We start from the raw sequence: 25,252 nt of genomic DNA, 5'->3' as shown, positions 1-25,252 counted from the left end.
TGACAATCAATCAATCAATCAATCAATCGCATTTATTGAGTGCTTACTGTGTGCAGAGCACTGTACTAAGAGCTTGGGAAGTACAAGTTGGCAACATATAGAGACAGTCCCTACCCAACAGTGGGCTCACAGTCTTAAAGGGGGAGACAGAGAACAAAACCAAACATACTAACAAAATAAAATAAATAGAATAGATATGTTCTATAATAAGCCCAGTCCCTCCTCTGATGGGAGCAGGAACCTTAGAAGCAGCATGGCTTTAGTGGAAAGAGGGGCTGGGGACTCAGAGGTCGTGGGTTCTAATCCCATCTCCACCACTGATCAGCTGTGTGACTTTGGGCAAGTCTCTGTGCCTCAGTTACCTCATTTGTAAAATGGGGATTAATAATAATAATAATAATGGCATTTGTTAAGCGCTTACTATGTGCAAAGCACTGTTCTAAGCACTGGGGGGGATACAAGGTGATCAAGTTGTCCCACGTGGGGCTCACAGTCTTAATCCCCATTTTACAGATGAGGGAACCGAGGCTCTGAGAAATTAAGTGCCTTGCCCAAGGTCACACAGCAGACATCTGGCGGAGCCGGGATTCGAACCCTTGGCCTCTGACTCCAAAGCCCGTGCTCTTTCCACTGAGCCACGCTGCTTCCCATGATTAAGACCATGAGCCCCATGTGGGACAACCTGATTACCTTTTATCTACCCCAGTGCTTAGAACAGTGCTCGGCACACAGTAAGCACTTAACAAATACCATCATTATAATAATAATAATAATTATTATATTATTATATATTATATTATGTATATTATATCCACCCCGGGGCTTAGTACAGTGCCTGGCATATAGTAAGCGGTTAACAAACACCATTTAAAGAAAAAAAAATCTCTAATAGGTGTCCTTCGGTTTTCAATACCCCGTATTCCTCTCCCTCCTAGACTGTGAGCCCTACTTGCGACTGGGCCCGCCAAGATTGTCTTGTATCCATCCCAGCGCCTAGCACAGTGTTTACGGATGAGGTAACGGTGGCACAGAGAAGCGATGTGACTTGCCCAAGGTCACACAGCGGGTAGGTTGCGGAGTCAGGATGAGAACCCAAGTCCCTCTTCCTTCCAGGCTTGCACGCTATCCACCACGCCAGGTTGCTAATACAATAAATACAATTTATTTATTTATTTTACTTGTACATATTTCTTCTACTTATTTTGTTTTGTTGATATGCTTTGTTGTCTGTCTCCCCCTTCTAGACTGCGAACCCGCTGTTGGGTAGGGACCGTCTCTATATGCGGCCAACTTGGGCTTCCCAAGTGCTTAGTCCAGTGCTCTGCACACAGTAAGCGCTCAATAAATACGATTGAATGAATGAATGAATGAATGTTTAGCCCAATCACCGCTTAACAACAATCATTACCCCTGTGGGATTCTGCCCATCCGCCAAGTTAGCTCTCTTCCTCCCTTCAAGGCCCTACTGAGAGCTCACCTCCTCCAGGAGGCCTTCCCAGACTGAGCCCCTTCCTTCCTCTCCCCCTCATCGCCCTCTCCATCCCCCTCATCTTACCTCCTTCCCTTCCCCACAGCACCTGTATATATGTATATATGTTTGTACAGATTTATTACTCTTTATTCATTTATTTTACTTGTACATATCTATTTATTTTATTTTGTTGGTATGTTTGGTTTTGTTCTCTGTCTCCCCCTTTTAGACTGTGAGCCCAGTGTTGGGTAGGGACCGTCTCTATATGTTGCCAACTTGTACGTCCCAAGCGCTTAGTCCAGTGCTCTGCACACAGTAAGCGCTCAATAAATACGATTGATTGATTGATTGATTACCCTCCTAAGGGGCTTAAAGCTCAGCTTCCCCAGGCGCTCCTCTCCCCAGCTGCCCTGGCCGACCCCCTTACCATCAGTAGCCGGTCTCCAACTTGCAACCTTGTATCTTTCTGGGCTGCTCCGCCGTCGATAATCTTGGTGACGTAGATGCTGTTGTCCCCGGGGATGTGTTGGTTCCCTACTCCGCCCGCGATGCTGAAGCCCAGGCCTGGCGGAAGGGTCCACGACACAAGAAAAACGTAAGCTCACTGTGGGCAGGGAACGCGTCTGTTTATTGTTACGCTGTACTCTCCCAAGCGCTTACTTCAATGCTTTGCACACAGTAAGCGCTCGACCAGTACGACTGAAGAAAGGGGTTGAACGGGCGACAGGGGCTCGAACAGCGGCTCAGTCCTGGCTGTGCCTTGCTGAACGGATGTCCTTATCGCCTACCAATTTTGATATATTGTACTCTCCCAAGTGCTTAGTACAGTGCTCCGCTCGCGGTAATTGCTCAATCAATACCACGGATTGATTGATGATGATTAGTATGGGGTTTGTCAAGTGCTTACTATGTGCGAAGCACTTTTCTAAGGACTGGAGTAGACACGAGTTAATCGGGTCAGAGACAGTGCCTATCCCACATGGGGCTCATGGTCTTAGAGAAGCAGCGTGGCTCAGTGGAAAGAGCCCGGGCTTTGGAGTCAGAGGTCATGGGTTCAAATCCCGGCTCCGCCAATTGTCAGCTGGGTGACTTTGGGCAAGTCACTTACCTTTATTATTATTATTATTATCCTCATTTTACAGATGAGGTAACTGAGGCCCAGAGAAGTGAAGTGACTTGCCCAAAGTCACACAGCTGGCAACTGGCGGAGCCGGGATTTGGACCCATGACCTCTGGCTCCAAAGCCCGCGCTTTTTTCCACTGAGCCACGCTGCTTCTCTAGCTCCTCCTGATTCTCTTCCAGGAATCCCAGACTCCCCAGTCAAAAGGTCAGTAGCTGCCTTGTCAGCACCGAAACCCAAAGGCCACTGGAAAATTCTTTCAACTTAACGGGTCTGGATTCAACAAGGCAGGTTCCCGGGGCGGTAGGGGGTTTGCTAGAGTCAACATTCAATAACCGTGTTTGTCTAACTCTGCTCCGCCATCTCTTCTGAGAGAGAGCCCATTAGTCTGTCCAAACAGTTCAATGCCCGCCGGCCAATCTGCTCTGACAGAATTCATTAGAAAGCCGGGCCCACGGTCCACGGCATCGCTGAAGATTTATCGGGTTCTTGATAAACCCTGAGTGTTGATTCACATCAGAGAGAGCACAAGCCTCATCCTGAAACCCTGTCTGCCCTTGGGCGCCCACCGAACGACCTCTCTTAGTGCCAGACCCTCTGCTGTAATGAATAAGGCTTTCTCTTCTATTATAACGACCCTCCCTTCACTTTTTACGCGGAAAACAAGCCACTCTGATGGTTTCTCTTTCCCTCACAAGCAGGGAGCTCCTCTGCAGAAGACTAGACTGTAAGCTCCTTGAAGGAAGGGCTCCAATCTGCCAACTAGGAGAGGCAGCGTGGCTTAGTGGAAAGGGGACAGGATGGACAGTCAGAGGACCTGGGTTCTAATCTCAGAACACTTGAATGCTGTATGACCTTGGACAAGTGACTTCACTGCTCTGTGCCTCAGTTTCCTCAGCTGTAAAATGGAGATTCAATCCCTGTTCTCCCTCCTACTTAAGCCCAATGTGGGACAGGGACTGTGTCCAACCTAATGGACCTATCCCCGCGCTTAGAATAGCGTTTGACACATAGTAAGCGCTCAACAAGTACCATAGGACAAACAAAACCAACAAACCACCCCCACGGTTACATCTGAGCAATTAGCCAGTGACAGAGCAAGGATCTACCACATCTCTCCTCCTTCTCCTCTGGAACGGAGGCTTGGCTGGACGCTTTGCCGGACTTCTCAGATGGCCTGACCGCGGGGGGACCAGGGAAGCCTAACGCTGGAGCTTTCCAGAAATCGATCAATCAATCGTATTTATTGAGTACCTACTGTGTGCAGGGAGGGCACTGCTGTACTAAGTGCCTGGGAGGGTACAACATAACAATGTAACAGTCCCATTCCCTTTTTTATGGTATTTATTCTATCAATTTGTTCTATTACTTTGCCTGCTGTGCGACACAGGGCAAGTCACTTGAACTCTGTGTACCTCAGTTTATCTTTGTGTAAAATGGAGATTAAATAACTGTTCTCCCTCCCCTTTCGACTGTTAGCCCCACGAGAGACAGGGACTGGGTCCATACTGATTAGTTTGCATCTATTTTAACGCTTAACACAGTGATTAGCACACATTAAGAGCTATTATTATTAGTACGGGCAGAGCACTAGGGATAGTAGAATAAGAGTAAAATATATTATCTCTGTAAACCGAAAATTTTCTGGGGCAGTGATTGCATCTACCATCTGTGTTACACTATACTTTCCCAAGTGCTTAGTACAGAGCTCTGCTCACAGTAAGTGCTTAATAAATACTGTTGATTGATTGATTAATTCCATGCCCTTGGGGAGTTTTCAGTCTAACTAAAAAGTCAGGCAGATGTGAAGAATGGATGACAACACCTAGACAGACTCTAGACTGTTAGCTCGCTGTGGGCAGAGAATGTGTCTGTGCTTATTGTTACACTGTACTCTCCCGAGCGCTTAGTATTTTCACTCATTCATTCAATCGTATTTATTGAGCGCTTACTGTGGGCAGAGCACTGTACTAAGCACTTGGGAAGCACAAGTTGGCAACATATAGAGACGGTCCCTACCCAACAATGGGTGGTCTGCACACAGTAATCACTTAATAACTGAGTTGATTGATTGATTGACTGACAGACAGCTTGGAAAACAGACAATGTGGAGAAAAGGGCTTGCTCATAATTGCATTAGGGACAGAAACTGCGGCCGGCAGGGATAGGCCAAGTCCTTTATCTCCTCCGGATTACTGAAGGGTAGCCAAATTGAGTCTTCCACTGTCATGTGGGGCTGCATGGAGCACAGGAGTTCCTTGGGTCATAAATGAGAGCATTTAATGAAAGGCCTCAAGGGAGTCTGTATCTCAGCTCAGAGATCATGCTTCTTTAGCAGAGAAAATGAGGGGCTTTCCTGACACAAACACACACATACACAAATACACTCTGTCTCTGTCTCCGTCTCTCTCTTTCTCTCTCACTCTCTCTCTTCCCTTCTGCAGGGCCAAAGGCACAGCACCTAACCAAGCAACCACTCATTCATTCACTCACTCACTCGCTCATTAATATTCTTGAGTGCCTGATGTATTAGGCACTTGGGTGAATCCAATATAAGAAAAAAGGCGGGATACCTGCCCTCGGACAGCTCACGATATGATGCCGGAGACAAGCAGACCCAAACGCTAGTGGAAACAATACAGGGCTGGGAGTCAGAGGACCTGGGTTCTAGTCCCAGTTCTGCCAGGTGCTTGCTATGTGACCTCGGGCCAGTCACTTAATTTCCCTGTGCCTCAGTTCTCCTGTTCTCCCTCCAACTTACACCGTGAGCCCTACGTGAGGCAGGGACGTTGACCAACCTAATTAACTTGCATCTACCCCAGCCCTTAGAAGTGTTTCCTCTCCTCCAAGAGGCCTTCCCTGACTAAGCCCTCCATTCTTCTTCTTCCTCTCCCTTTTGCGACCCCCTGACTTGCTCCCTTCAGTCATCCTCCCCTATCTGCCCCATAGTACTTACGTATCTGTAATTTATTTATTTATATTAATGTCTATATCCCCCTCTTGACTGTAAGCCCATTGTGGGCAGGGAATGTGTCTGTTTATTGTTGTATTGCCCTCTCCCAAGCACTTAATACAGTGCTCTGTACACCGGAACTGTTCAATAAATATGACTGAATGAACTGAATTGAAAAAAATGAAGTTTAGGGATGGCCAAGAGGGCCGCCCTGGGCAGCAGAGGGGAAGCTGGAAGGGGACAGAGGTAGAGGAGAAGCTGCTGAGTGGAGAAGAGGGGAGAGGAGGGCAGAAGGCCGAGATGATGATACGGGCCACCAAACAACGGGTTTTTGGGGACCGAGCAATCCCTGATGGATGCGGGACGACTCTACGTGAGACTGAGGCCAGGCAACATGTGAAATCTCCTTTCTAACCCACACACCCCTTGCAGGCTCCCTCCCGGCCTGGTTTGAGGACAGGAATTTCATCTCCGGAAATGAAAACTGAGTATCGAGCAGGAGGGAAGCGTGGTTCCCTGGGAATACTTTTCCCTGAGGTACTTTCTATTCTAATGGCGTCAAAAGCTACGAGGCTATCGGGTGGGCAAGCGGGTCAACCTTGGGTATGGAAAGAAAACACCCTGTCATTACGAGGCCTCAAAATCACTTCCACTGGGAGAAGAGAAGATTAAGAAGCAAGTCCCAGACTTGTTCAGCTCCAAGCGGTTTGGGGAATGCTCCGTTTTCTCCTCCTATTACTTCCCAGTGGAGTGAAGGAAAAACTGCATTTAATGAAACACGCTACCTACAATGCACAGCAATAGCGGCCATCATTTAGTGCATATTTTACAGTTCACTTTCTTGCTGACTTACTTCCCGTTACACCCCAGAGATTCCAATCTTAATAATAAGGTTGAAGCTCCGGTGTCTTCTAGAGCTACAGCCAGTTGTATGTTCTTAACTTTCTCATAAAAGACTAAAACAAATGGTCCTTGAAAATGCTTGAAATATTCTGGGGTAAAGTGGTTGCATTCTAATAGAATATACATATTTCTGGTTCTTTCACTCAGTCACCAATGCTACTTATTTAGCAGAGTGCAGAGAGCTGTACTGAGTGCTTGGGAGAGTCAATCAATCAATCAATCAATCGTATTTATTGAGCGCTTACTATGTGCAGAGCACTGGACTAAGCGCTTGGGAAGTACAAATTGGCAACACATAGAGACAGTCCCTACCCAACAGTGGGCTCACAGTCTAAAAGGGGGAGACAGAGAACAAAACCAAACATACCAACAAAATAAAATAAATAGGATAGAAATGTACAAGTAAAATAAATAAATAAATAAATAAATACAGTAATAAATATGTACAACCATATATACATATATACAGGTGCTGTGGGGAAGGGAAGGAGGTAAGATGGGGGGATGGAGAGGGGGACGAGGGGGAGAGGAAGGAGGGGGCTCAGTCTAGGAAGGCCTCCTGGAGGAGGTCCACTACAACAGAGTTGGTAGACACGTTCCCTGCTCATTATGAACTGGATCTTTGACAACCCTGTTCCTCCTCCCAAGGCCCAGGTGCCCGACACGTCCGCGTCCACCCTGTGGCTCTGGTCGGGCGAAATCATTTTTTCCAGCACCCATCCGAATCTTAACTTGGTTTCAAATGGCATTTTATTTCGCAGCCTCAGGTCCCTGAAAAGAACTGGTCTAGGTTTGTCAAATTACACAGTTCCTCCTTCACTGGAGGCGGTTTAGCCAGGCCAATCCTGGCTCTTCTTACACCATCTGGGCAATTTCAGATAAACGCATAAATGTCCCCAAATTTATACTTCCCTAATAATGCGGTTACCCTAACCCTATCCGGACCTTTCCCCCTTCCCCAGCCCTCCCCGAACTCCCAGCTTCACCCCATCGCTGCAGCTGCTCTGGCTTATTTCAAACTTTTGGAAGACGCTGCTGGAACATGTTCAGTTTGGGGCACACCGAGTTCTGGGATGTCTAATCTGTATGTATTCCAGCATTGTGAGGGATTCTAACTCCACATTTCCCGCCCATCCCCACTCTTACAGTTGCCGAGAGAGATGGGGAGACTTGGTTGCTTGGGTAAATCACCCGACAGGCCCAGAGTTGAACATTTTTCCACACAATTTATCCCCAAACCCTCACTTCCTGCCTGATATCCCCGAGTGGATATTAATTTTTTTTTATGGTACGTGCCAAGTGCTTATCATATGTCGGGCCTTGAACAAGGTTCTGGGATAGATTAAGGTGGACCCACATGGGGTTTATAGTCTTAATCTCCATTTTACAGATGAGGTCCTGGAGGCACAGAGAATAATAATAATAATGATGGCATTTATTAAGTGCTTACTACGTGCAAAGCACTGTTCTAAGTGCTGAGCAGAGAAGTGAAGTGACTTAACCAAGGTCACACAGCACACAAGTGGCGTAGCCAGGATTAGAACCCAGGTCCTTCTGAGTTCCAGGCCTGTCCTCCATCCATTAGTCTATGCTGCTTCTCAACTCCCCAGCAAAAGTCTTAGACTGTGATCCCCATGTTCATTCATTCATTCATTCATTCATTCAATCGTATTTATTGAGCACTTACTATGTGCAGAACACTGTACTAAGCGCTTGGGAAGTACAAGTCGGCAACATATAGAGTCAGTCCCTACCCAACAGCGGGCTCACAGTCTAGGAGGGGGAGACAGACAACAAAACAAAACATGTAGACGGGTGTCAAAATCGCCAGAACAAATAGAATTAAAGCTAGATGCACATCATTAGCAAAATAAAAAGAACAGTAAATATGTACTAAACGTTTTCCAATGGCTGTTAACACTGTCCAAATAGTTCCTAACATAGTGTTGTGATGACCCAGCCAAGAGGAAAAAGTCTCAGTTGCATTTTCAACACAGTCTTATAGATGTCTCTTAAATATCTGGTGACCTAATCAACTTGTATCTGCCCCAGCACTTAGTATCATGTTTGAAACATGGGGAGGGCTTAACGAATACCATAGTTATTATTATTGGCCTTAATAGTAGTAACACTAATAATTGTGGTATTTGTAAAGCGCTTACTACGTGCCAGGTGATGTACTAAGCTCTGGGGTGGAGACAAGCAAATCAGGTTGGACACAGTCCCTGTCCCATGCGGAGCTCACAGCTCAATCCCCATTTTACAGATGAGGTGACTGAGGTACAGAGAAGTGGTGACCTCGCCAAGGTCACACAGCAGAGAAGTAGCAGACAAGTGGCAGAGCCGGGATTAGAACCCATGACCTCCTGACTCCCAAATCCGGGCTGGTGGTATTTTTGGGAGGACTCTCGATGGGGCCCAGTACTTTCATTCATTCATTCAATCGTATTTATTGAGCGCTTACTGTGTGCAGAGCACTGTACTAAGCGCTTGGAAAGTACAAGTCGACAACATATAGAGACGGTCCCCACCCAACAATGGGCTCACAGTCTAGAAGGGGGAGACAGACAACAAAACAAGTAGACTGGTGTAGATATCAGCCTAGAGCAGGAAATTTGGAAGGGTTTCTATTAGTAATCAATCACTGGTATTTATTGAGCACTTAATGTGTGCAGAGCACTGTACTAAGCACATTCATTCATTCATTAATCGTATTTATTGAGCGCTTACTGTGTGCAGAGCACTGTACTAAGCGCTTGGGAAGTACAAGTCGGCACCACATAAGAGACAGTCCCTACCCAACAACGGGCTCACTTCTAGACTGTAAGCCCACTGTTGGGTAGGGACCGTCTCTATATGTTGCCAACTTGTACTTCCCAAGCGCTTAGTACAGTGCTCTGCACACAGTAAGCGCTCAATAAATACGATTGATTGATTGATTGATGAGGAGACAGACAACAAAACAAAACGTACACAGGTGTCAAAATCGTCAGAACAAATAGAATTATAGCTATACACACGTCATTAACAAAATAAACAGAATAGTAATAATAATAACAATAATAATGGCATTTATTAAGCACTTACTATGTGCAAAGCACTGTTCTAAGCGCTATTGTTTTTTAGAAAATACTTTCCCATTTATACTTTTATAAACATACACGAATTGGCCCCACCAGTCTAGGTAGACGGGATGCCTCTTTTAGACTGTGAGCCCACTGCTGGGTAGGGACTGTCTCTATACGTTGCCAACTTGTACTTCCCAAGTGCTTAGTCCAGTGCTCTGCACACAATAAGCGCTCAATAAATACGATTGATTGATCGATTGATGCCTCTCGGGGTCTTACCTTTGGGCCCTTTGAAGAGTTTGATCTCGACGACGGTCTCCAGGATGGGCCGCCGCCTGCGGACGTACAGCCTCACGATGGAGCCCGCCTCCTTGAGAGCCTCCACCGCCTTGCTGTGCGAGACCTCGGAGACGTCCGCCTCGTTCACCCTCAGGATGCAGTCGTTGACCCTGCGGACGAGGAGACGCGCCCGGTGAGATCCCGTGAAAAAAGAAGGGGAGGCGGTGACCGGAGTCCTTCTGCACCCCTTAGTATTCAAGGATGTATCAACTAATGTTCCTCATCTGCCCTTCTTCCCCTACTGTCCCCTTGAGTAAGCCCTGAATTCATTCAAACCACTGGATCTTCGACAACTCCTCAAAAGGAGGAACAGTTTATTTATTGAATTATTCGTTTATTGAACACTTTGAACCTCTTGAGTTTTTCATCATCTATGCATTTCTGGGGTAACAAATTATACTTGTTTCCCCAGACGGTAGCCTTAGCAATGAAGCTGGCTTTCTATTTCATCTTAGAATTGGCCCTCTGATATTTTATTTTTTCTTTGGCAAAAGCCTTCGAATCAATCTGATCCTAGAAGGAAAAACCACTGATGAATCACAGCTTCAAACAACCTAAATAACTCTTGAATCCTGCACCTGTAAAAGACTTTTGTCACCTTTCTTCTCCACCGTATTGGAAAACCATTTACATGCAGATTTTTCTTTTCCATTTCCGTGTTATTAATTTGAGACTTTTACTCTTCTATCCCTTGTTGGCTCATGCACTCATTTAAGTTAAAGGAGACCACAGCTGTTCGTGAGATTGGATGATTTATCCTCTTTTCAAATCATTTCTAACTTAAATTTGGGTAATCAGTCAATCGTATTTATTGAGCGCTTACTGTGTGCAGAGCACTGTACTAAGCGCTTGGGAAGTACAAGTAATTTCATCACCCTTATACACACAGTATGTGGAGAAATACTTACTCAGGATCGGCTGAGCCCACTGTTGGGTAGGGACTGTCTCTATATGTTGCCAACTTGTACTTCCCAAGTGCTTAGTACAGTGCTCTGCACACAGTAAGCGCTCAATAAATACGATTGATGATGATGATGGCTGATTTTAAAATATTCTTTTCTCTGTTTTGTTCAAAAGCTATCCTTTTAAAAATCCCTCTTTACTCTTTGAACTTTTTAAAAAATGCAACCCATCATATTACATGATCAACGTTCAATTACGATGATCCGAACTAGCCTTGAATATAATTGTCTGTGCTTCAATTCCCTTCCAAACAAAACACGACCTGCCCTCGACAAAGCAGAAGTTACTATGACTGCTATTTTCCTTCCACTCATCACTCAATCCCGGGCCTGGATTTCTCTTCCATTTAAGCTGGGTTCTCATAATAACGTCACGCACCCCCCAGAAACGGCAGGCACGGAAAAGGAGGGATGAATAAGCGCTCTCGTTTCTGGCGTTTTCCCCAAAATCCGGTAGGGAAAAGGAAGGTGACAACCAGGTGTGGGCCCAGGAGAGGACTGGAAGGAGAGGGCAAGTTGGAGGGTGCAAATCCCCCGTCTCCGTCCTGTGTCCGTCGCCTGCCACTTGTTATTTTCGGCCATACCTCTTCTCCCACCTCCTCCACTTCCTCGGCTGTTAAAAGTATCATCAGCACCAATCATCCCCCATCAGTGCCCAGAAAGCACCGTGGAGAACTGTGCCAGTGGTTATCAATTGTTGTCCCTGCCTTATTAAGCCCCTCCTGAAGACGGAGCACTGTACTAAACCACTCGGGAGAGGAAAATAGAGTTAGAAGACACGATCCTTGCCCTTGAGGAGCTTACAATCTAGTGGGGGAGGCGGACCTGAAAATAAATTACAGATAGAAGGAGGTAAGAGTGTATAAAGAGAGTAAAAAGTTATACGCGTACGTGCCAAGAGCTCCTGGAGGGCAGGGGTTGTGTTTATCAACTCTATCGTATTGTAGCTAGTACAGAGCTCTGCAAACAGTAGGCGCTCAATAAATACCACTGATTGACGGACTTAGGGGACTGGTGCGTGATTTCCCAGATATTCAAGATACCTGGAAGTGTTCGAGTGGAAGTTGGGTGGGGGATGGGTTGTACTGCTTCTCCATTTCATCTTGATATCTGTGAATAATATCTTGATCTTTGAGAGGCAGTGGGGCCTAGTGGAAAGATCAAGGGCCTGGGAGTTGGAGGATCTGGGTTCTAGTCCCAGCTCTGCCACTTGCGAAACGCTGAGTAGGTCCCTTAACTTCTCTGCGCCTCGGCCCACAAAACTCAATATCTGTTCTCCTTCCCCTTGTAATAATAATAATAATAATAATAATAATAATAATAATAATAATAATAATGGCATTTATTAAGCGCTTACTATGTGCAAAGCACTGTTCTAAGCGCTGGGGAGGTTACAAGGTGATGAGGTTGTCCCCCAAGGGGCTCACAGTCTTAATCCCCATTTTCCAGAGGAGGGAACTGAGACACGGAGAAGTGAAGTGACTTGCCCCAAGTCACCCAGCTGACAATTGGCGGAGCCGAGATTTGAACCCATGACCTCTGACTCCAAAGCTCGTGCTCTTTCCACTGAGCCACGCTGCTTCTCTAAGCAGTGTGGGAGCCCCATGTGGGACAGGGACTGTGTCCAAACTGATTAACTTATATCTACCCCAGCGCTTAGTACAGTTCCTGGCACATACTAAACACTTAATAAAATGCACAAGTTAAAAAAAGAAGGCCTGCATCCTGTTCTGTTACATCCAGGATTGAAACTTTCTGGAGGAGTCTTCCAGAAGACTTGTGGACCTTTATGCTTTCACAGAAAATGGCAGCTGTGAAGTCCGACACTCCAGTCTCCCCCTCTAGACTGTAAGTTCGTTGTGGGCAGGGAATGTGTCTGTTATGCTGTTATATTGTATTCATTCAATCGTATTTATTGAGCGCTTACTGTGTGCGGAGCACTGTACTAAGCGCTTGGGAAGTCCAAGTTGGCAACATATAGAGACGGTCCCTGCCCAACAGCGGGCTCACCGTCTAGAAGGGGGAGACAGACAACAAAACAAAACATATTAGCAAAATAAAGTAAATAGAATAAATATGTACAAATAAAATAGAGTAATAAATACGTACAAACATATATACACCATCATCATCATCATCATCAATCGTATTTATTGAGCGCTTACTATGTGCAGAGCACTGTACTAAGCACTTGGGAAGTACAAATTGGCAACATCTAGAGACAGTCCCTACCCAACAGTGGGCTCACAGTCTAAAAGGGGGAGACAGAGGACAAAACCAAACATACTAACAAAATAAAATAAATAGAATAGATATGTACAAGTAAAATAAATAAATAAATAAATAAATAGAGTAATAAATATGTACAAACATATATACATATATACAGGTGCTGTGGGGAAGGGAAGGAGGTAAGGCGGGGGGGATGGGGAGGGGGAAGAGGGACAGAAAAAGGAGGGGGCTCAGTCAGGGAAGGCCTAAGCACTTAAAAATACAATTGACCGACTGACTGCTAGTTGGGTTCGGTCCCAGTAGCCACATTTCCTAGGGCCTCACCTGAGCCTGCCATCTTCGGCCGCTGCTCCTCCCGGGATAATCTTGGTGATAAATATGCCGGGATCATCTCCGATGTGCGGGTTATCGGTCCCTCCAGCAATACTGAAGCCCAGGCCCGAATTACCCTGTGGAGAAAGTCAACAGAATCGCAGTCAGACTCACCCAAGGTTTTCTGAGCGCTTGCCCTTCTCCAAGGGGACCCTGGCGGGAGCAAGAAAGTCTCTGGCAGGACTCCACACCCGGTAGGCCCTCCATAAATACGGTTGGATTTAACGGTGGCAGTGGTAACAGTATTTATTGAACACTCACTGAGGGCCGTGCGCTGTACTGAGCGTTTGGGAGAGCACGGGAGAAGCATGAGATAAATTCGCTTCCCACAGGGAGCTTCCATTCTATGAAGGGATGTTGGGATCCGAATCCATTTGAGGCAATTACCCTAAGGACCCTCCCCTACCTGCTTCAAATCCAGATTCTGATGAAACCAAGTAAAAATGCACCAATTACCCCAAGGACCCTCCCCTACCTGCTTCAAATCCAGATTCTGATGAAACCAAGTAAAAATGCACCAATTACCCTAAGGACCCTCCCCTACCTCCTTCAAATCCAGATTCTGATGAAACCAAGTAAAAATGCAATACAAAGGAAGTCTAGGACATTTATTTCGTATTGCACGCTCCCAAACACTTAGTCCAGTGCTCTGAGCACAGGAAATGCTCAATAAATACCACTGATTGAGTGACTTTAAAACCATTTTATGATTCCTGTTAGCTCTGCCTCAATTCCAGCTTGAACTGGGATCACTGGATCAGAGTTCATTTTTCAGGCAGGTTCCAAATTTTTCTTTAATTGTCCAAAACATACATACTCATAACTGATTTTAATGTCTGTCTCCCCTTCTACACTGTAAGCTCGTTGTCAGCAGGGAACATGACTGCCCACTATTGCGGTCCTGTCCTCTCCCAAGCATTTAGTGCAATGCTCTGCACACAGTTAGCACTCAATAAACACCAATTGATTGAAATATCACTGAGTGAAAATGATACCAGAGCATCAATGGGGGATGTTAGGGTTATGCAGAGCCACAGGAAAATCACGTTGGATAGCCCGTGTAGCTATCGTGTTTTTATGAAGTACTTATTCAAGATAGAAAAGTCAGTTTAGGAAAGCCCTTTTATATGTTGCCACCTGCACCTAACTCTCCAACACAAGATCTTCTTCCTCTCCGTCACTGTTGTTATTTCCCCTTCTCGCCAAACACGTAGCCATCACAGAGAGGACCTTGAGGTTGCTTACTGGGCTAAAGGAAGACGGATTCTCTCTATTTTGCCATTTCATTTTTTCTTACCCGATTGTCAAAGCCTTAATGGAAAGGAAAAAAAAAAATCAAAGCTCTCGCTTCCCTTTTCATCTGGAGGAGAATGCGGAGATGCTTTCGGGATGATCTCAGAAATCTCATGCTTTCAAGTCCGGTACCGAATGCAATCTCTCGTGAAATGCTTAAAACGGGGATTGAGCTGTGAGCCCCTTGTGGGACAGGGACTGTGTCCAACTGATTGGCTTGTCTTTGCACAGTGCCTGGCACATAGTAAGTGCTTAACAAATACCATTTAAAAAAAAATTGCTCGTAGTAGGCTACACCTTTCCTCAGCCACCCATAGGTAGATTCTTGATCCAATTCTACGCGCCATCCCCATCAACATCTGTGAGAAGCAACATGGCCTAGCTCAGCTCCACCACTTCTCTGCCGATTGATCTTGGGCAAGTCGCTTCACTTCTCTGGGCCTCAGTTACCTCATCTGCAATGTGGGGATAAAATACCTGTTCCCTCTCCCTCCATGTGAATAATGAGCTCATAAATAATAATAGTAATAATTTTGGTATTTGTTAAGCGTGTACTATGTGCAAAGCACTGTTCAAAGCGCTGGGGAGGATATAAGGCGATCAGGTTGTCCCATGTGGGGCTCACAATCTTAATCCCCATTTTACAGATGAGGTCACAGGCCCAGAGAAGTGAAGTGACTCGCCCAAAGTCACCCAGCTGACAATTGGCGGAGCCGGGATTTGAACCCATGACCTCTGACTCCCAAGCCCGGGCTCTTTCCACTGAGCCACGCTGCTTCTCATTATCGGCAGGGAATGTGTCTGTTGTATTGTTATGTGGTACTCTCCCGAGCGCTTAGTACAGTAATCCGCACACTGTAAGCACTCAATAAATACAATTGACTGAATAATAACAGTAATGATCATCATCATCATCATCAATCGTATTTATTGAGCGCTTACTATGTGCAGAGCACTGTACTAAGCGCTTGGGAAGTACAAATTGGCAACATATAGAGACAGTCCCTACCCAACAGTGGGCTCACAGTCTAAAAGGGGGAGACATAATGATGACTGTGTTATTTGTTAAGTGCTTTTTTTGTGTGCTTGGCACATAGCGACGCTTAATGAATAGCAGCGTTATTACTTTGTCTCCTGAACAACATTCTCATGGTGTGGGCCTGATTTAGGCCTCAAAAGAGAAAAACCCTGCTGACACAACTGACCCTTCTGCTCCCCGAGAGCCTCTAAGCCCAAGGACAAGGCGGACAGGAGGACTAGATGCCGGGCCCTTGACTCTCCTTCCGGCCCCCGAACTCACAAAATGTCATCACATCGGGACTTTACCTTGAATCCTGTACATCTGGAAGGTGGGGGCAGTGACCTCAACAGAATGAGTGGTCACGTTTCCTGCCCGTAATGAGCTTACAGTCTAAAGCTTCTCTACAGTCTCTCCCCCTTGTCCCCCTCTCCATCCCCCCATCTTACCTTCTTCCCTTCCCCACAGCACCTGTATATATGTATATATGCTTGTACATATTTATTACTCTATTTATTTATTTATTTTACTTGTACATATCTATTCTATTTATTTTATTTTGTTAGTATGTTTGGTTTTGTTCTCTGTCTCCCCCTTTTAGACTGTAAGCCCACTGTTGGGTAGGGACTGTCTCTATATGTTGCCAATTTGTACTTCCCAAGCTCTTAGTACAGTGCTCTGCACATAGTAAGCGCTCAATAAATACGATTGATGATGATGATGATGATAAAGGATGGGCTTACATTCTAAATAATAATGATAATTGTCATATTTGTTAAGTGCTTACTATGGACCAAGTACTTACTATGTGCCAAGTAATTCTACTAAGCACTGGGGTAGAGTCAAGATAATCAGGTCGGGCACGGTCTCTGACTCACATGGAGCTCAGGGTCAGGGGTGAAGCTGGAAAAGACGATAGGGATCGAATCCCCATTTTACAGGTGAGGAAACTGAGGCCTGGATAAGTGAGGTGACTTGCCCAAGGTCACAGAGAAGACACGTGACTGAGCTGGATTAGAATCCGGGTCTACTGACTCCCAAGGCCCGTGTTCTTCCGCTTTCACCACCTGCTAGGACACATGCTGTTTACCCAGGGTCCAGCCTCACTAAAATAGTTACCTTTTTCCGTGGAACGAAAAGGTGCCAGAATTGGGTATTTTTCAATTGAATTGGGAATTGGGTATTTGGGTATTTGAACTGGCTTGGGAAGGGCAAGGGAGGATGAAAGCTCAAAATAAGAGTTCCAGATTCTAGAGCTCACGCAGGGAGAGGGGCTATTGAGACTGTAAACACCCTTTAAATAATTAACTTCTGCAAGGCAGGGATAAACTCTTCTAGCCCTATTCTCTCCCAATCAATCAATCAATCAATCGTATTTATTGAGCGCTTACTGTGTGCACAGCACTGGACTAAGCGCTTGGGAAGTACAAGTAGGCAACGCATAGAGACAGTCCCTACCCAACAGCGGGCTCACCATCCCAAGTGCCTAGTGCAGAGCCGGGGCATAATAAATTTGTTGGATTGATTGATTAATTGTTGTTTTTTATCCATGGATCCTTCCCCTCTTTCAATACTATCAGTGGTGCTATCTAGGAAGACAGTCCCTTCCCCACAGCACCTGTATATATGTTTGTACATATTAATTACTCTATTTATTTATTTATTTATTTTACTTGTACATATCTACTCTATTTATTTTATTTTGTTAGTATGTTTGGTTTTTTTTTTCTCTGTCTCCCCCTTTTAGACTGTGAGCCCAATATTGGGTAGGGACTGTCTCTATATGTTGCCAATTTGTACTTCCCAAGCACTTAGTACCGTGCTCTGCACATAGTAAGCGCTCAATAAATATGATTGATTGAAGAGGGGAGGGTCACTGGTCATCAATGGCTTCTCCCAAAAGCAAACCAAAGAAGCTCCGGCTAAAATTAAACCTGAAACTTGAGAGCTGCTCCTCCTGCTCCTGTCCACTGTTGGCTTTTCCTTCTAAAACTGTGGCTCAGAAATGCAAATCCACTCCCTTTCATCTCTCAGACTGGGGGGTGGGGAGCAAACCTCTGTCATCTTGCCTTACGAATCCCAGGCACGGGACATCAAACATTAGGCTGTGATGTCGGCTATTTTTTTCCTTAATGGTATATGTTAAGAGTTTACTACGTGCCAGGCACTGCACTAAGCGCTAGGGTTTACGCAAGCTGATCGGGTTGGAAACAGCCCCTGTCCCCCACACGGGACTCACAGTCTTAATCCCCATTTTACAGATGAGGTAAGAGACACAGAGACGTGAAGTGACTTTCCCAAGTCACACAGCAGACAAGTGACGGAATCAGGATTAGAACCCAGATCCTTCTGACTCCCAAGCCCTTGCTCTCTCCACTAGGCCACGCTGCTTCTTGATGGTTCTTTGGAGCAATACATTGGATCATCCCCCGTTATTTTCTTGCCACAGGCATTCTCCTCTGAGCATCTTGATGCCAATGCTACTCTCAATTCGCGTTTCCTTGAACCGTGCGGGCTGCTGAATTCAAGGAACAGGAACCCGGAGAATCCCGGTGCCGGCTCCCACAACCCAACCGACTCCTGGAAATGGCTGGTTCGAAAAGCACGTGATCAGAAGAAAACACGACTCGAAGCATCGTAAGACACCATTACTGAGGCGGATCGATGGTCCGTTCAGCCCGGAATTCTGTCTCCGCGGCAACAGGAAGACGACTGGGAAGGGGGTTTCCCACACATTCATCCTCACGGATACGGATGCACCGTCTAATACCCTTAGCCCTCTTACTGAAAATCAACTACTGATTTTCACATATTTCACGTATACGCTTGGATTTGTGACTTTTATTCCCTCCCTCAGCCTCACAGCACTTACGTATGTAACCGTAATTATTGATATTAATGTCTGTCTCCCCCTCTAGACTGTAAGCTCATTGTGGGCAGGGAATATGTCCACCAACTGTGTTAAACCGTACTCTCCTAAGTGCTTAGTACAGTGCTCTGCACCCAGTAAGCATTCAATAAATAGGACTGATTGATTATTGGGTAGCTAGGCCCTTGTTAATTCTTCCAATAACCCAATGAATGTATCTAGATCCGTGACTATTTTCTGCTTTTCCCTCTTTGCCATAACGTATACGGCGAGTCTTCGGTTTACAGTCTGATCGCGTCTCCTGCTCTACGGTTACAGAGATTTAAAAGACAAGTCGGCTTTCGACTCTTTGCATTCAGTGATTTCCATCATCCAGAATCAGACTAATCGCGAGACATTCACAGAGCTCCGGCAGTAGAACACCCACTTCTAAACAGGCAAAGAATGTTTTTACCCAGATGCCTGAAGACAGACATTAAAAATTTAACACCACAAAAATAATTTTTGAATGAAATCGTAGCCTCTACATGTGACGGGGCTTGTCTCTTATGACTTATGTGATCTTATTAGAGCCATTCATTCAGAAATTTTAGTTGTGTACTGATTTTAGTAGCTCTCTTCCTCCCTTCAAGGCCCTGCTGAGAGCTCACCTCCTCCAGGAGGCCTTCCCAGACTGAGCCCCTTCCTTCCTCTCCCCCTCGTCCCCCTCTCCATCCCCCCATCTTACCTCCTTCCCTTCCCCACAGCACCTGTATATGTGTATATATGGTTGTACATATTTATTACTCTATTTATTTATTTATTTATTTTACTTGTACATTTCTATCCTATTTATTTTATTCTGTTGGTATGTTTGGTTCTGTTCTCTGTCTCCCCCTTTTAGACTGTGAGCCCACTGTTGGGTAGGGACTGTCTCTATGTGTTGCCAATTTGTACTTCCCAAGTGCTTAGTACAGTGCTCTGCACATAGTAAGTGCTCAATAAATACGATTGATTGATTGATTGATTGATTGATTTCTTTGAATTATCATGGTAGGAGAAAGCATTTTTCTTTTCCACGACCTGTTTGCCCAAAGTTTGGTCCCCGAACAAAAATATCCCTAGTTTCTTTGTTCCCTCCACAAAACTCCCATGGATTCCTTGACAGAATTCAGAGCACGGGGCTAGAAACAGGACAACCTGGCCGCTCTGTGCCTGCCTTGCTGTGTGACGGTGGGCAAGTCAACGAACCTTCCTGGGCCTCAGTGTCCTCATCTGCAAAATGGGGTTATGTGACCTGCTCTCCTTCCCCTCTAAGACTGCGGGCATCGTGCGGGGCAGGGAGTTGTGTGAGGACCCGGCCCTCCCTGCCCTAGTTTGGAGCCCTCCAAGAAGCTAGATTTGGAATTGTTTGGTGTAAACCCAGACTCCGTGGGTGCAGACATCAAGCACGTTAACCCCGTTTAAGGAGGTTTGCGAGTCTCACTCGGCCGGACGGCTCTGGCTTTAATTGCAGCAACCGCATCAAATTGCCCAGTTGGCCTCGTTTGTACAGTGGCTAATTGCACCTGGCCCTGCTGATGGGAGATGGGGGGTGGGGGGTGGGAAGGGGACACAGTTTCACCCCCTTCCAGTCCCTGAGAGGCTGAATTATCCTGCTCCAGCGCCGATCTTCCTCCCCGTTCAAACTCTCAACGGGTGGTTCTTTGAGAAGATGCCCCCCTCGAGATGGCGAAAGGCTAAAAGATCATCCGTGGAGGTGGGACATGAGAAGCACTGTGGCCTAGTGGATAAAGCAGATCATGGGTTCTAATCCGGGCTCTGCCACTTCTCTGCTGTGTGCTCTTGGGCAACTCACTTGACTTTTCTGTGCTTTAGTTACCTCCTCTGTAAAATGGGGGATTGAGACTGTGAGCTCCACATGGGACAGGGCCTGTGTCCGATCCCATTTGCTTGTATCCACCCCAATGGTCAGCACAGTGCCCGGCACATAGTGTGTGCTTAATAAATACCGTAATTATTAATGACTGAATTGTATCTATCCCAGGACTTAGGACAGTGCTTGACACATAGTAAAGCGCTTCACATATACCATAAAAAAAAAGCCACGATAAGAACTCAGGTCCTCTGATTCCCAGGCTCCTGCTCTTCCCAGTAGACAACGCCGCTTCCCACTAGGCTGCTGTTGTCCTTAAACAAGTCACTTCACGTCTCGGTATTTCAGTATGCTCATCTTTTCATTTTTTTTAATGGCATTTGTTACGTGCCAGGCACTGTTCTAAGCGCTGGGGTGGATACAAGGACCTGTTCTCCCTCCCCTTAGACTGGGAATCGCATCTGGGACTGTACTGTATCTCTCCAAGTGCTTAGCACAGTGCCTGGCCCATAGTAAATGTCTCACAAATATTACATTGTTATTATTCAAAAACTGTGAAAGGTGTGATCTGGGCAAAAACAAGAATGCCATTCCCTACATCCCACCCCGTCAGGTTGAAGGGCAAATCAGACGAGCTAGCAGCTTGTGAAGCCGGCGGGAGGCGAAAGAGGGGGTCGCAGTGGGTTTGGGGAACGGAAACAGTCTTAATTGGTGTTTTTCTGCCAACTGGCCTGGGGGCAGCTTTGTTCTTCTGGTGCAGCTGCTGTCACAGGAAAATCCACCCTGAGCCATTGGAGGAGACCTATGAGAGCTGGAATTTTATTCATTTATAGTAACGTCTGTCTCCCTCTCTAGACTGTATGCTCGTTGTGGGCAGGAATGTTTCTGTGATATTGTTGGGTTGCACTCTCCCAAGCGTTTAGTTCACTGGTCTGCCCATAGTAAGCACTCAATAAATACCACTGACTGATTGACAAATATGCTGGACTAAAAAAAGCCTTTAAGACCTTGCTATCCACCCTACTCTCATTCCCATAGCAATTATGGACAGAACTGTAATTTATTTTTATCGTCAATCTCCCCCTCTACACTGTAAGCTCCTTGTGGGCAGTGATTATATCTACCGACTCTATTATATTATCCTCTTCCAAGCGCTTAGTACGGTGCTCTGCATACAGAGCACGCTGCACTCTGCTCTGGAGAAGCAGCGTGGCTCAGTGGAAAAAGCCCAGGCTTTGGAGTCAGAGGTCGTGGGTTCCAATCCCGGCTCTGCCAACTGTCAGCTGTGTGACTTTGGGCAAGTCAGTTAACTTCTCTGGGCCTCAGTTACCTCATCTGGAAAATGGGGGATTAAGACTGTGAGCCTCCCATGGGACAACCTGATCACCTTGTAACCTCCCCAGCGCTCAAACAGTGCTTTGCACATAGAAGCACTTAATAAATGCCATTATTATTATTATTATACAGTAAGTGCTCAGTAAGTACCATTGATTCATCGTTTCAGAAGCCGATCACTCTCAAATGTGTGAATGCACATGCAGATAATTGTGTGTGAATATGTGAAGAGACGGAGTTGGAATATACCGGGAGGAACCGACTGTTCTCTCTACAGATCTTTCTTGGTGGAACCAAGTTTTGCAAAACCAGTTTGTTCTCTAGGGTATTATCGGAGGCCGGTGGGTTACGTTGAGCACAGAAGACAAGTCTGTTCAAAGGTCTGTCTGTACCGTTAAGGCCGGGGCCCAGAATGATTAAGAAGACTGTTTCTACCACATGGATTAATTCTGTGCCCGGCGAAAAATCGTACATCCTAAAAAGGAACCTGGCCCCTGTTCAGGTTTAGGAACTCAAAAGGGCCTAAGATTTTCTAGGTGGATTTGGCAGTCTGACAGCCCCGTAGCATAAACAGAATTGATTTTCATCATCTTAGAAGCAGTGTGGTCTTGTGAGACAGTATGGGCTTGGGGGACAACGGGTCTGAGTTCTAATCCCGGCTCCGTCACCTGCCTGGTATGTGATCCTGGGCAAGTCACTTGACTCTTTTGCGTCTTGGTTTCCTAATTGGTAAAATGGGGATTAAATACTTGTTTTTTTCATCCCGTGATGCTTCCAGGGGAAGCAGGGTGGCCCAGTAAAAAGGGCTCATGACTGGGAGTCAGGACACCTGTGTTCCAGTCTCAGCCCCACCACTGCCCAGTGGGTGAGTCGCTTAACATCTCTGGTCCTTAGTGGTAAAATGGAGAGAGCGGACATCGTGAGCTTTAGGTGGATAGGGACTGTGCCTGATTGGATACCTCACCACATGCTTAATAAATATCCTTATTATTATTATTATTATTCCTGTTTGCTCAATGGCACTAGTCCAGTCATAGTTGACAAACGCAGCTGGGGGGAAGGGGGAGGACTGTGGGGTGGGGGAGATTGGCGGGTAGTTTAATAAGTAAGGGAGGAGGAAGGAAGAAAAACACAAGCCACGGAATGAAGAAACAGGTGAGCATTTTAAACTAGAACTTCTTTCTAGTCTAATGGTGTGGACTCGTGGCTGTTTTCCTAGTTTGAAATACACACCGAAAGGGGCGGGGGAGAGATGTTAAGCCGATGTCTCCCCAGGGACTGAGAGAATTCTCTCTGAGGAGATAATGAAATAATGTGTTTCCTGCCTAGAGGTGGCAAATCTACTGAGCTAGAGTACTTGAGCTCCTCTGAATGATCTGGGGAGCATTATTAAGACATTTCAGTTCAGAGGGAATGGTATTAGCACGTCCACTTGCTTAATGGATAGTACGAGTGTAGAGTGGGTTTAAATCTAAAGGGGGGCTATTTATTCAGGATTTTGTTCGCAGACCTCACAGGCGTTTGAAAACGGACCAGGCTTCGGATGCAAGAAGACTCGAGAAGCAGTGTGGCCTAACGGAGAGAGCACAGGCTTGCGAGTCAGAAGGACCTGAGTTCTAATCTTGCCTCTGCCACTTGTCTGCTGTGTGACCTTGGGCCAGTCACTTCATTTCTCTGTGCCTCAGTTACCTCATCTGTGCAACGGGGATTAAGACCGTGAGCCCCATGTGGGTCCGGGTCTGTCTCCAACCTGATAGGCTTGTATTCACCCTTGTTTAGAATGGTGCCTGGCATTCATTCATTCATTCAATCGTATTTATTGAGCGCTTACTGTGTGCAGAGCACTGTACTAAGCGCTTGGGAAGTACAAGTCGGCAACATATAGAGACGGTCCCTACCCAACAGTGGGCTCACAGTCTAGAAGGGGGAGACAGACAACAAAACCAAACACGTGGAAAGGTGCCAAGTCATCAGAATAAATAGAAATAAAGCTAGATGCACATCATTAACAAAATAAATAGAATAGTAAATATGTACAAGTAAAATAAATAGAGTAATAAATCTGTACAAACATATATACAGGTGCTGTGGGGAGGGGAAGGAGGTTGGGGGGATGGGGAGGAGGAGAGGAAAAAGGGGGCTCAGTGTGGGAAGGCCTCCTGGAGGAGGTGAGCTCTGAGTAGGGCTCTGAAGGGAGGAAGAGAGCTAGCTTGGCGGATGTGCGGAGGGAGGGCATTCCAGGCCAGGGGGAGGATGTGGGGAGTAAGTGCTCAATAAATATGATTGATTGATTGATTGACAGGCGAGAACAAGGCCCGGTGAGGAGATTAGCAGCAGGGGAGTGGAGGGTGCGGGCTGGGCTGGAGAAGGAGTGAAGGGAGGTGAGGTAGGAGGGGGCGAGGGGATGGACAGCCTTGAAGCCGAGTGAGGAGGCACATAGTAAGTGCTTAACAAATACCATTAAAAAAAAACCACCGAGCATTCTGTACCCAGTAAGTGCTAGGCAACTGACATGGCTTTCTTTTCTCTTCAAATTACCACCTCGTTCATAAATTTGATCGACGGTATCAACTGCGCACCTACTGTGTACAGAGCATCGAACTAGGAACTTGAGAGGACGAGAATGACAGAGTCTCCCGACAGGAGGGACAACCGAGCCTCCGGCGAGAGACTGCAAGGACTGAGACCTTGCTCAGAGGGAGTGATTCCGCCTGAACGGTGTGACCCCTGCTCTCTCGTCCCTGCCCGCGGTGCTCCCTGTGGGAAGCCAACTTCAAGGAGCGATTAGGGGTGGAAATCAGCAGACTACATGCGGAGTTTTCAATCAACTGATGCTATCTATCATGCGCTTACTCTGCAGAGTACTGTACTAAGCACTTGGGAGAGCCCAACAAAGCAGACACGATCGCTACCCTCGAGAAAGCAACATTCCCCTCTTCCTTGGTCACTCTCTTGAAGGGCCTTTTCTGTAGAATTAAAGGCATCAGGCAAAGAGCCCGAGGTCCTGAGGGAAATAGTTTTTCTTCCCTGAGATCTTTCCGGGAAGCAGCGGGAGAGTTCCGCACATTTTACGGGTCCTGGAATGATTGCAAGACACTTGCCCACGACCAGCTCCACAACTTCTACTCCAAAAACTCCTTCAGGTGCAGCCAACTGGATGGACTTTGGCAAACTGCACAACAGAACTTACTCTTTGAGTCTTCCTTAGCTGAAGACTCTGGATCTGAAACCCTTCCCGCTTGTCGAGAGATTCCTGGGACAGCCTTGCCGCTCTTCCAAACCAGACAGTAAATGATTTCGGGTCTCTGGGGTCACCCGTGGGCCCAGCCGATAAGACGAGGGCTTGGGAATAACAGGCCTGGGCTAGGGGCCACCTGTCCGGACTCGGAGGGGGTGATCTCCGGACACTGACATTTCTGGAACATTTCTGGAACCTCAACATTCACCCTCCCCACGTGTGG

General features: G+C 46.4%; 1 protein-coding gene across 7 annotated transcripts in view; it reads right to left on the bottom strand.

Moving 5' to 3' along the window:
• Positions 1 to 25,252, bottom strand: part of DLG2 (discs large MAGUK scaffold protein 2) — a 793,095-nt gene that overhangs the window by 231,998 nt on the left and 535,845 nt on the right. For all 7 annotated transcript variants that reach the window (XM_038761625.1, XM_038761626.1, XM_038761629.1 and 4 more), the window contains 3 exons: positions 13,374 to 13,498; positions 9,796 to 9,965; positions 1,899 to 2,035 (listed from right to left, as the gene is read on the bottom strand). In XM_038761625.1, the coding sequence (XP_038617553.1) occupies positions 1,899 to 2,035; positions 9,796 to 9,965; positions 13,374 to 13,498 (432 nt within the window). The remainder of the gene's footprint in view (positions 1 to 1,898; positions 2,036 to 9,795; positions 9,966 to 13,373; positions 13,499 to 25,252) is intronic.

This window comes from Tachyglossus aculeatus, chromosome 20 (assembly GCF_015852505.1).
Source record: "Tachyglossus aculeatus isolate mTacAcu1 chromosome 20, mTacAcu1.pri, whole genome shotgun sequence".
Taxonomy (NCBI): Eukaryota; Metazoa; Chordata; class Mammalia; order Monotremata; family Tachyglossidae; genus Tachyglossus; species Tachyglossus aculeatus.
This window is presented reverse-complemented; position numbering and strand designations above follow the sequence as displayed.